This window comes from Hyla sarda, chromosome 1 (genome assembly GCF_029499605.1).
Source record: "Hyla sarda isolate aHylSar1 chromosome 1, aHylSar1.hap1, whole genome shotgun sequence".
Lineage (NCBI taxonomy): Eukaryota > Metazoa > Chordata > Amphibia > Anura > Hylidae > Hyla > Hyla sarda.
The window spans coordinates 588,557,104-588,570,460 of record NC_079189.1 but is presented as its reverse complement, the minus strand read 5'-3'; the positions used below and the strand labels follow the sequence as shown (position 1 = coordinate 588,570,460).

Genomic DNA, 13,357 nt, shown 5'->3' with positions numbered 1-13,357 from the left:
AGGACAGGATGGTGAGAGCTGTGAAAGGTTAGTTAAAGAGATACTCTGCTGCTCAGCGTTTGGAACATACTGTTCTGAACGCTGGAGCTCTTGACGTCATAGCCCCACCCCCTCATGATGTCAAACCCTGCCCCCTCAATGCAAGTCTATGGGAGGGGGCGTGACGTCTGTCACGTCCCCTCCCATAGACTTGCATTGAGGGGGCGGGGTGTGACATGAGGGGGCAGGGCTATTAAAGTCACGAGCTCCCAGCACCAGCGTTCACAACCGTTCTTTTCCAAACGCTGAGCAGGGAAGTACCCCTTTAATGTTTGTTATTTTATTCTGGCAGTCTAGGCATAAAAGAAAATTTTTTACTTATTTATAATTTTTTTTTTTTTTTTTTACAGGAGTTCTACTTTAATAGCTGTAGTACTGGTTGTCATCCAACTTTAGCAGAAACAGAAAATATTAAACAATTCTTGGCTAAGGACGCGAGGAGGAGAGATTTTTGGGTTCAGGCGTCTAGTTTTACTTTTCTGCAAACCACCTGAATGCTGTCAGAATGAGTAAACATTGCAGCACACACAATGGAGCAACAAGCTGCAGAGTCGTGTTGTGCAACCTACAAAACACACTGAATTTCGGGAGCCCGTGGCCCCTGCTGGACAGGAAATGTTTCTTCAGCGTTTTGTTTTTGTTTTTTGTAAAAAATTAACTGGGAAATAAGACAGACTCTTGCAGATTTCCATATTCCTCCTGTTCTATAAGAGACCCATGAGGAGTGACAAATGTCCTGATCAGAGGGGGGGGGGCGAGACCAGAACAGAGCCGCAGATACTTACAGCTTTATTATATGTGGATGTCTGAAGAGCTTTAGATTCTGGATTTCCCTGCGGATCTTCCCCACCACATCAAGGCTTCGAATCTTCTGCCTGTTCAGAATCTTGACAGCGACCTTGTGGCCTGTTAGTTCGTGCTTTCCGACTGTAGGAAAAAAAAGATTTTCTATTACTGGAGAACGTCCTTCACCACAAACCATTACTACAAGTACTAGACCGGCATAGATGTACAGTGCATGTAAGGTGATCTCTGCAACCATCACCCCAAACGGGGAGCATTTCTACAGAACAAACCCCAAAAACAAGCTGGACAAGATCTGCCCTATTACACCCCCCAGGAGGAGGACTACACTCCATTCTACACCCCCCAGGAGGAGGACTACACTCCATTCTACACCCCCCAGGAGGAGGACTACACTCCATTCTACACCCCCCAGGAGGAGGACTACACTCCATTCTACACCCCCCAGGAGGAGGACTACACTCCATTCTACACCCCCCAGGAGGAGGACTACACTCCATTCTACACCCCCCAGGAGGAGGACTACACTCCATTCTACACCCCCCAGGAGGAGGACTACACTCCATTCTACACCCCCCAGGAGGAGGACTACACTCCATTCTACACCCCCCAGGAGGAGGACTACACTCCATTCTACACCCCCCAGGAGGAGGACTACACTCCATTCTACACCCCCCAGGAGGAGGACTACACTCCATTCTACACCCCCCAGGAGGAGGACTACACTCCATTCTACACCCCCCAGGAGGAGGACTACACTCCATTCTACACCCCCCAGGAGGAGGACTACACTCCATTCTACACCCCCCAGGAGGAGGACTACACTCCATTCTACACCCCCCAGGAGGAGGACTACACTCCATTCTACACCCCCCAGGAGGAGGACTACACTCCATTCTACACCCCCCAGGAGGAGGACTACACTCCATTCTACACCCCCCAGGAGGAGGACTACACTCCATTCTACACCCCCCAGGAGGAGGACTACACTCCATTCTACACCCCCCAGGAGGAGGACTACACTCCATTCTACACCCCCCAGGAGGAGGACTACACTCCATTCTACACCCCCCAGGAGGAGGACTACACTCCATTCTACACCCCCCAGGAGGAGGACTACACTCCATTCTACACCCCCCAGGAGGAGGACTACACTCCATTCTACACCCCCCAGGAGGAGGACTACACTCCATTCTACACCCCCCAGGAGGAGGACTACACTCCATTCTACACCCCCCAGGAGGAGGACTACACTCCATTCTACACCCCCCAGGAGGAGGACTACACTCCATTCTATACCCCCAGGAGGAGGACTACACTCCATTCTATACCCCCAGGAGGAGGACTACACTCCATTCTATACCCCCAGGAGGAGGACTACACTACATTCTATACCCCCAGGAGGAGGACTACACTACATTCTATACCCCCAGAGGAGGAATACAATACATTCTATACCCCCAGAGGAGGAATACAATACATTCTATACCCCCAGAGGAGGAATACAATACATTCTATACCCCCAGAGGAGGAATACAATACATTCTATACCCCCAGAGGAGGAATACAATACATTCTATACCCCCAGAGGAGGAATACAATACATTCTATACCCCCAGAGGAGGAATACAATACATTCTATACCCCCAGAGGAGGAATACAATACATTCTATACCCCCAGAGGAGGAATACAATACATTCTATACCCCCAGAGGAGGAATACAATACATTCTATACCCCCAGAGGAGGAATACAATACAATACTATACATTATAACACATACAATTCATTCCATCTGCCTTGAGTTGAATCAGACTAAAGAGACAAGAAAGAGCGCTCCATAGTGTATTACTGCAAACCAAACTCCGAACGCTTCATGTGAATGGGCGCTTACAGAGGCTGGTTGTGTGGACACCAGCTCAAAAGGTAAAGAGCGTGATGGGATAGTCCAGGGGTGTGGAATTTTTTTTTAAAAAGCTACTTGTTCAAGGGACTAAAATGGAGCAAAATCCACTTGTCCCTCATGACAATTCACTTGTCCTGGTACATAAAATAATCTCAACCAAAATGTTTGTAAATAAGGTCTTTAATAGAAAATTAATAGGCAGACCAGTATGTCCCCCCATTAGGTGGATAGGGCCCCTGATAAATAAGTCCACCCCATTAAGTAGGTAGTCCCCTTTAGTAAGGTATGTCCCTTTATCAGGTAGGTTGGGCTCCCCTAGTAAGTAAATAATCCTTCATATAGATATGCCCCCCCCCCCCCTGTTGGTAGGAAGGGGGAGTTCCCCCAGTAGGCAGACAGAGCCCCAGATAGATATGTCCCCCATTAGGTAGAGCTCCTCCATATGCTATAGATATGACCCCCCATCAGGTAAGGCTCCCCAGTAGGTATAGAGGCCCCAGATAGATATAACCCCAATCACTGATGGGAGTCATATCTATTTGGGGGCATGTCTTCCTACTAGGGAGTCCTACCTGATGATTTGGTAAGGCTCCCCAGTAGGTAGACAGGCCCCCAGATAGATATGACCCCCAGTAGGGCTCATTTAAACAATTATGCCCCCTAAGTAGACCAGGTCAGCCCCTGGTGGTAGGCAGGTCCTCCCTTATGTAGTAAGTAACTGCTACTTACATCTGTCTGCAGGGACTTTCTGGAGGAGGTGCGCGCTATAAGTGATGTCATCGCATGCGTCGCGTAGGACGTCTATCGTGGCACTTGCGATGACGTCACTCATCATGCGCACCTCTGCCAGGAAGTCCCCGCAGGCAGATGTAAGTAGCAGTTACTTACTAGCAGTTTAGTGACGGGACAAGACTGGTTTGCCTGTCATGTGAATTTCTTCTGGCATTTAGCGCTGCTTGCCCAAAGCGGGGCTGAATGACTGAAGAAATCACCTGCCCGGGGCCCGGAACTACATGTCCCGGACATCAGGCAATACAAATTCCACATGCCTGCTGGTCTCACTGCTGCCTTTCCACAATGGAACATCATAAAACCAATGACCTCCTGGATAACTTCGGGTGCCGAGACCACAGATAGCAGGTAGATGTGCAAGACTTATTCCCAACATGCAACGCGTTTCACGCCTTAGCACTTCATCAGGCCAGGAGTTTAATGATTGAGAAGAATAAAATAAAAAAAAACTGCACCATTGTAAGGATTACATCCTGGAAGTCAAGAACAAGCGTTAAGACCAGTACTGCGCCCTGACTATGGCTGCTACAGTCGTGGTTTTGGTGGGGTTTTAATGGGAAATTGAACATTGTGTCCATACATACAGCATCTTATAGGGCAGGAGGACCGGAGCAGACCGATATATAGGTTTATGGGGAAGAATATCTTCATTCTGAACTTCAAGAGACAACTGTCAATCACTGATTAGGACCGCCCACTGGACTGCTACCTATACTCATACATTAAGAATGTCAATCTTTGTCACTACACCAACCAGATTCTGGAGCCTAGAACGAGGGATTTTTTTTTTCTGAATCTTTTCGTACGGAACTATATGTTACGCTGGGTTCACACACCACTTTTTTGCAATACAGTTCCCGTATACATTTTCAATTTAAAAACCGCACGGAACCGTATTGAAAACCGTATGCCAAAAGATGCATCCGGTTGAGTCCGTTTTGCACCTTGTATGGTTTCGTCAGTATTTTCCTGTACCCAAAAAGCATAGCCTACGACGGTTTTTGGTCCGGGTGAAAAAAACTTATTGAAACGTATACTTTTTTTATTTTATTTTTTTAAACATGGGAGTCAATGGGAATCGTACAGAACTGTATGCGCGTACGGTTCCATCTGGTTTTCACCAGTTTTTTTTACTTTGCACAGTTTTTTTCTTGGAATTTCAATCAAACAAGTGAAACTTTATTCGTAATGGAGTGAAAAGTTAAAAACATACTTTTTTCCCTTAAAAACCGAATACGGTTTGAAAAATGTCCGGTTGAATCCGTTTTTTTTTTTTTAACGCTATACGGCTTAAAATTTGTACACGTTTCGATACAGTTTAGTCAGGTTTTGAGGAAAAACCTGATACGGGAACTGTATTGCAAAAAAAACGTAGCGTGAACCCAGCCTTACTCAGCTCCTTGTGTCTGTGACAAGGTGCCCCCGACTCACCATAGACTGATTTAGTGAAAGTCTAATCTGGCCGCTGCGGGCCAGTGGAGCGTGCTGCCAAATACTTCACCAGGTTATCACAATCACCTCCATTCTCTGAATGCTTTGTTCAGATAAGTGGAAAAAGGTACAGAAATTACTGCAACAAATCTGTGTGTGAATTCATCTGCCCAGGTAACTCTCTAATCCACAGTAAGGGTCTATTCACACAGCAGAATTTCCGCCTCAAATAAAAGCCCAATAGACTTCTATGGGATTCCACACTCCCATTCGCATTTCTGAATTTCCGCTTGCGGAAATTCAGAAGTGCGAATGGGAGTGTGGAATCCCATAGAAGTCTATTGGGCTTTCATTTGAGGCGGAATTCCGCCGTGTCAATACACCCCAAGGGCGCGTTCCCACAGTGCGCATAGGCAGCGTATTTGACGCTGCGCAAAATCTACGCCGGCACACTGCCCCGCCTCCAAAACTCACTACACACATAGGGCTGCTGCCGGAAAGCCCTGTGTGTATAGTGAGAGCAAGGAATACGCAGCATATTTCCCGCTGCTGCCGTAAATTTTGTGCAGCGCCAAATACGCTGCGTTAACGCCCTGTGGAAACGCACCCTAAGGGTGCGTTCAAACTAGGGATCGACCGATATCGTTTTTTTAGGGCTGATACCGACAATCGGTGGAGGTTAGGGCCGATAGCCGATAACTTATACCGATATTCCGAGCACTACGGTGGGGGGGGTGGGACGCGGTGCGGTGGGTCGGCAGTCGCGGTGCGTTGGGGGGGCGGGGGAGGGTTAGGGGTCGCGGTGCGGTCGGTGCGGGGCATTAACGGATTGTCGGCAAGGTAATTGCCGATACCGATAATGCCCAAAATCGTGATCAGACGATAATATTGGCCATACCGATAATCGGTCGATCCCTAGTTCAAACCGAGTAATTCAAGAGGAATTTACTCGAGTTCCTCTTGAATTCTACGCTCAGAAATAATTAACATCTGTTTTTGCCACTGACCATGTATTTTACTCTGCGCTAATTCAGCTCGCGGAATTACGCTCCGCTAGAAGAACATGTTCATTCTTCTTGCGGAATATGCGAGCAGAAGTCCATTGACGTCAATGGCAAAAAGTTTTCCGCTCAAAATAGTCTTCGCTCGTAATTTGCGCAAAATTCCGTGCAAAAAAAGGGAAATTCTAATTGGTGGTTGTAGTCTAGCAAAAATAAAAACCTGTTTTCTCCTATATTCCACACAGGAAATCCGCACAAAAAAAAAACAAAAAAAACAGGATTATGCAGAGGAATTTTTACACGAGAGTTCGTCTCCAATTCCTCAGTGTGAACGTACCCTAAGGGTGCGTTCACGCGGAGTAATTCAAAAGGAATTTACTCTAGTATTTCCTCTTGAATTCTCCGCTCCAAATTAATGCCCATCTCCTCTGCCCATTGACTTTAATGTTATTTCTGCTGTCCTGTTCACACTGCGGAAATTCTGCTAGCCGAATTCCGACGCTGAATTCCGTTCTGCTTGACGAAAGAACACGTTCATTTTTCAAGCGGAATTCGCTAGCAGAAATCAATAGAAGTCAATAGTAAAAAAAAAATTCCGCCCGACAGTTTTTGCACGGAATTCGCACGGAAATGGCTGAAAAACCCTTCATTTCTTTCTCCCCCATGTCCGCGCGCAATTCCGCGTGAATTTCCCGCAAATTGTATTTTTATTTTTTTACGCCCGTAAATTTTTCTGCGTGAATTACTCTTCATTTACTCTGTGTGAACGCACCCCAATAGTGATGTTTTGGTGCAGCTGCTGGGAGAGCGGCGCCTGCGCAGTAATCCTCCAGATCTCCAGCATGGGCTGATAAGACTGTAGGAACCTGTGCGGTAACACACAGCACCTTCTGTTGTACAGGAGAGATAAGGGGGAGGTGGAATGTGAAGGCTACACAACCCATCAACACCGATAAGACATTCTAAAGTTGCCCATTGACCTTCAATACATTTTGCCTGGACACTTGTTCCACTGCAAGGGACCCCCTCATGACATCTCCCCCCCCCACACACACAAAAAAACACCACCCATAGTTTAGATGAGCGTGCACGTATCCTAAATTAGAGGCGAATACTACTACTAGACACTTGGCAGTGGCTCCAATAACACAGAAAACCATTATCTGTAATAATAAAACAAAACTTGGGGTGCGTTCACACGGCCGTCTGCCCCCGTTTAGGTTCCGTTGCTGCTGCTTGTAAACGGATTACAAAACAGTTGTAAAATAATCCCATTGATATCAATGGGATTTTTTTTAACAATCCTTTCACATCCGTCTGCGCTCATTTGTACATGCAGTATTTTTCTCCCGTAATAAAAAAAAAATAAAAAAAAATAAAACACTGAAGAAAAAACGGATACAGTGAACATTGAAGTATATGGAAAACGGATGAGCCTTTAAAGGGGTAGTCTGGCCTTAAGACATCTTATCCTCTATCCCCCCCCGCCACTGGAGACCCCCCCGAAATCTTTCATGGAGCACCCCGCTATCAGCCGCTTCCGGCGCGAACATCGCTCCGGGTCTGATGAATCTCGATCACGGGGCAGGAGTATCGAGAAGTCACGGCTCTGCCCCCGTATGGCTTGCGAGGGAGCGGAGCGTGATATCACAGTGGGCGGAGCCGTGACTATTTTGTTGAGCAGCATAGGCCATATTTGAATTTGAGATCTTTTGCGCACATATAGATGAATATTCATCATATACCGTATTTTTTACCTTATAAGACTCACTTTTTCTTCCCCAAAACTGGGGGGAAAAAGTCGGTGCGTCTTATACAGCGAATACACCCCTATCGCGGCGGTCCCTGCGGCCATCAATGGCCGGGACCCGCGGCTAATACAGGACATCACCCATCGCGGTGATGCCCTGTATTAACCCTTCAGTCGCGGCGATCAAAGCTGACCGCCGCGTCTGAAGGGAAAGTAACACTAACCCGACTGTTCAGTTGGGCTGTTCGGGACCGGCACGATTTCACCGCGGCGTCCCGAACAGCCCGACTGAATAGCCGGGTTAGTGCTTACAGGACACCGGGAGGGACCTTACCTGCCTCCTCGGTGTCTTCTCCGTTCAGGGTTCCCCTGTATGGCCGGCGCTCTCCTTCCTCGTCGTCGGGTACGTGCGTCGGCGTGCGTAACGACGTGATGGCATCGACGGAGAGCGAGGATACCCGGCCGGCAGCAGAGACGTTCTGGAGCGACGGGGGACACGGCGACAGCGATGGAGCAACATCCAGGGCAGCGGTGACGGGTCCAGAGCGGCGGGGACACGTGCGTATTACCTCCTATGCAGTGGTCTTCAATCTGCGGACCTCCAGATGTTGCAAAACTACAACTCCCAACATGCCCGGACAGCCAACGGCTGTCCGGGCATGCTGGGAGTTGTAGTTTTGCAACATCTGGAGGTCCGCAGATTGAAGACCACTATTGGGTTCACTATTGGGTGCGTCCTATAGGGCGAAAAATACGGTATTTGCAAAATTTGCATATTCGCGGCCTTTTTTTACATGCGCCATAAAATTCGCATACGCAATATCGCATGATAATAATCGCGAGATCAATAACCGCGAAAATACGCGAGCAATGTGCATTTTCGGGCGCCCTCCAGTCTGACACAGTAACTAGTATTGGAGCCTTGTTTACACCACAAGCTGGAAGCAGGGAGGGATGATCACTGATGTGTACTGTGAAAAAAAAAATGTGAATATTCGTAATTGCGAATATTTAGCGCTTTATTTGCAATATTCGCAAATATGCGATATTCGCGATAAATATTCGCATTGTGAATATTCGTGCCCAACAATAGCCGTGACATCACAATACTCCGACCCCCGTGATGGTGATTCATCAGACCCAGAGCGATGTTCGCTCCGGAGGCTGATGATAGCGGGGTGCTGCATGAAAGATTGCGGGGGTCCCCAGCAGCAGGACCCCCACGATCAGGCATCTTATCCCTTATCCTTTGGAAAGGGGATAAGATGTCTTAGGCCCGGAGCACCCCTTTAATGTCATCCATTTGCATCAGTTTTTTTCTTTTTTTTTTTTTTTATCCGATTTTTTTTCTGAACATTCTCAAAACACAAAAAAAAGAATATAATTTTGGTTTTCTTAACTGAACAAAACCGGATACAAACGGATAACATCCGTTTGCATCCGTTATTGTCCGTTTTTTTTTAAAGTACTTTTTCATTTTTGACGAGACGGCCAGGTGAACGCAGCCTTATTTCAATCTTAAAAAAAAACTCCCCCCCCCCCCCTCAAAAGAAAAATTTTATCAGTTCAATATTATGAAAAACCAGTGTGGGGGTACAAATAATAGTGCCTATGCAGGGGTGTCGTAGGTCACTATGGTTATAACCCCAGGTCTGGTGTAGTCGAGGTCATCAGCTTGTGTGCGGTATTACAACTTGGCTCCATTTACCTCAGAGCTGCAATACCCCACACAACCTGAGGACAAGGGAAGTGCTGTTTTTAGGAAGACATTAGCTCTGGGTTTCTATACCTGTATAACCTCTTTAAGGCTGCATTCACACCACGTTTTTGCAATACAGTTCCCGTATCAGGTTTTTGATGAAAAACTGATTCCTCAAAACCTGACAAAACTGTATCCAAACGTGTGCACAAATATTAACCCGTACACAGTTAAAAACCCTATATGATTTTTAAAAATGATGTCCAGGTGCATCCGTTTTTTAAGAAAAAAATGTATACGTTTTTAACTTTTCACTCCATTATGAATAAAGTTTCACTTGTTTGATTGAAATTCCAAGTCAAAAACCATATGGTGAAAACCGTATGGAAATGTACGCACTAGGGATCGACCGATTATCGGTATGGCTGATATTATCGGACGATAATATCACGATTTTGGGCATTATCGGTATTGGCAATTACCTTGCCAATAATGCCCCGCCCCGCCCCTCCCCCACCCTCCGAGTCAATAAAAAAAATATTAAACTTACCCGTAATGGGGGTGGTCCGGGCCATCCATCCTTCCTGTAGTGTCCGGCGGCATTCCGGGTGGAGGGGGAACCGGTCTGGGCTGTCCTTCTCTGGGGGTCCTCTTCTCCACTCCGGGCAGGCTCCGTCCTAGTACGCTGCATAGACGCCGCTACGCCGTGACGTCAGGTGCATCGCTGCGCAGCAGCGTCTATGCAGCGTTACTAGGCCGGAGCCTGCCCGGAGTGGAGAAGAGGACCCCCGGAGAAGAAGGACAGCCCGGACCGGTTCACCCTCCACCCGGAATGCCGCCGGACACTACAGGAAGGATGGATGGATGGCCCGGACCACCCTCCCCAGACGGTCCCTGCAGCAACTGGGAAGGTGAGTCAGGGGTCTGGGATGGATAGGGGTCTGTATAATATACTATACCTACAGTAGGCCCTCCAGCTGTTGCAAAACTACAACTCCCAGCATGCCCGGACAGCCAACGGCTGTCCGGGCATGCCGGGAGTAGTAGTTTTGCAACAGCTGGAGGCACCCCTAGGCACGGCGCGGCGGGGGGAGCGGTGGTGGTGATAGGTCTCAGGACCCCCGGACAGGTAGGGGGAGAGAAGCAGGTGGCGGCGGCGGCCTATGGCACGGCAAAAGCCACTGCAGTGCATTGATTTAAAGCGCCCGCTTTAAATCAATGATCTGCAGTGGTGTCGCGGGGGGATAAATAGCCGATAACTTATACCGGAATATCTGTATAAATTATCGGCTATTGGCCCTAACCTCCACCGATTATCGGTATCGGCCCTAAAAAAACGATATAGGTCAATCCCTAGTACGCACATACGGTTCTGTACTGTTCCCATTGACGCCCATGTTTAAAAAAATAAATAAAAAACGTATACGGTTTAATACAGTTTTTCACCCGTACCAAAAACCGTGATAGACTACAGTTTTGGGTACGGGGGAAAAAAAAACAAACTGACAAAAACATACAGAATGCAAAACTGACACAACCGGATGCATCGTTTTTCATACGGTTTTCAATGGAGAGTCAATGCATACGGTTTTCAATACGGATCCGTACGGTTTTCACATTGAAAACGTATACGGGAACTGTACTGCAAAAACGTGGTGTGAATGCGGCCTTAGAGGAAGTAGCTAGCGTCTCCTCCTTGACTGTCAACAGAAATCAATGTAGCCACCAGCCTGAGGTCAGGAAACATCCCGGCTAAATCGCCACCATCTACATAAGTAAGTACTGGATCTTCTGTAAAGGAATCCTGGCAGCAGGCCACCAACGCCAGCGTCGGACAAGGAAACCTTAATGATCACTATTGCCGTCAGTGTTTCCTGCCAGCGCGGGGTGTTGTCCTGCCAACCTCTAATCTGGGACACTGGCTCCAGGGCGGCTCCAGCCATTGTCTTTCATGTGGATGTTGTGGGACTATGGCGGCTCAGAGGTTGCTTCATCCATGTATACACAGTGATAAGACGTCCCGGACGCCCTGTTACAGCGGGGGGGGGGGGGGGGGGGGGGGGGGGTTGGAGGGGAGGCCACAAATCAATAAGGCTTCACTTATCAGGCAGTATAGTAGATCTCTCTTAAGTCTATAATACTTACTGTTTTCATTTCTCTCCATTTTCAAGATCCCCGCTTGCTGTCAGGTAATAAAAGACTTTCATACACAACAATTCTGTAGTGGGTGAAACATGTGTTCAGTGTGTGTGAAACCGGCCTAAGGCATTGTCCATGACCGTATAATTGTGTGTTTTTCCAACCAGGTTGCCTCTTGCATTTGCTAAACTACAACTCCCAGCATGCCAGGACAGCCGAAGGCTGTCCTGGCATGCTGGGAGTTGTAGTTTTGCAACCGTGGTTGGTTAATAACTCTGCAGGCCTATAAAGGAGGGACTGATGCCAAGGTGGAGACTAGAGATGAGCGAACTTACAGTAAATTCGATTCGTCAAGAACTTCTCGGCTCGGCAGTTGATGACTTATCCTGCATAAATTAGTTCAGCTTTCCGGTGCTCCGGTGGGCTGGAAAAGGTGGATACAGTCCTAGGAAAGAGTCTCCTAGGACTGTATCCACCTTTTCCAGCCCACAAGAGCACCTGAAAGCTGAACTAATTTATGCAGGATAAGCCATCAACTGCCGAGCCGAGAAGTTCGTGACGAATCGAATTTATTGTAAATTCGCTCATCTCTAGTGGAGACTATGGAAGTATTGATAGAATATATTTAAAGGGGTACTCCAGTGGAAAACTTATTTTTTTTTAATCAACTGGTGCCAGAAAGTTGTAAATTACTTCTATTAAAAAAATCTGAATCCTTCCAGTACTTATTAGCTGCTGAATACTACAGAAGAAATTCTTTTCTTTTTGGAACACAGAGCTCTCTGCTGACATCACGAGCACAGTGCTCTCTGCTGACATCTCTGTCCATTTTTAGGAACTGTCCAGAGCAGCAGGTGTTTGCTGTGGGGATTTTCTCCTACTTAAAATGGACAGAGATGTCAGCAGAGAACTGTCCAGAGTAGGAGAAAATCCCCATAGCAAACACCTGCTACTCTGGACAGTTCCTAAAAATGGACAGAGAGGTCAGCAGAGAGCACTGTGCTCGTGATGTCAACAGAGAGCTCTGTGTTCCAAAAAGAAAAAGAATTTCCTCTGTAGTATTCAGCAGCTAAAAAGTACTGGAAGGATTAAGATTTTTTAATAGAAGTAATTTACAAATCTGTTTAACATTCTGGCACCAGTTGATAGAAAAAAATAATAATAAAAGTTTTCCACCGGAGTACCCCTTTAATGTGTGTGAAAAAGGCCTAAGGCATTGTCCACGTCTGTATAATGCTGTGTTTTTCCCAACCAGGGTGCCTCTAGCATTTGCTTAACTACAACTCCCAGCATGCCAGGACAGCGGCATGCTGGGAGTTGTAGTTTTGCAACCGTGGTTGGTTAATAACTCTGCTGGCCTATAAGGAGGGACTAATGCCAAGGTGGAGACTATGGAAGTATTGATAGAATATATTTAAAGTTAAGGGGGTTTGCTACAATTGTATCCAGTGTGAGCCTAAGGGTATGTTCACACTGCAGAATTCCGCGAGTGTAATCCCGAGCAGTGAACGTTACCATCAGTGTGAAGGGGTCTTCCGCGAGACCTGTTCAGACTGCGGAATTGTCCCGCGCAAAGAAAGAACATGTTCATTCTCTGCGCGGACGTCCGTGAGCACTGCATAACCCTCAATGGTGGTGACGCATTGGCGCGCGGTCCTACCGCCAAAATATTTTTTGCCGCAGCCGCCACTCTCTGAATTGACTGGGCGGAGATCCCGCAGTGTGAACATAACCCGACATCGCCTGGACCAATCTCTCGCTTGTCAGTTTGCTGCAATGTATCAGGGTAGATTTAT

The 13,357-nt window shown here is 47.3% G+C and overlaps 1 protein-coding gene across 1 annotated transcript in view; it reads right to left on the bottom strand.

Moving 5' to 3' along the window:
- Window positions 1-13,357, bottom strand: part of PRKAA1 (protein kinase AMP-activated catalytic subunit alpha 1) — a 52,767-nt gene that overhangs the window by 20,201 nt on the left and 19,209 nt on the right. The window contains exon 2 of the mRNA XM_056545957.1: window positions 825-966. Coding sequence (XP_056401932.1) covers window positions 825-966 — 142 coding nt within the window. The remainder of the gene's footprint in view (window positions 1-824; window positions 967-13,357) is intronic.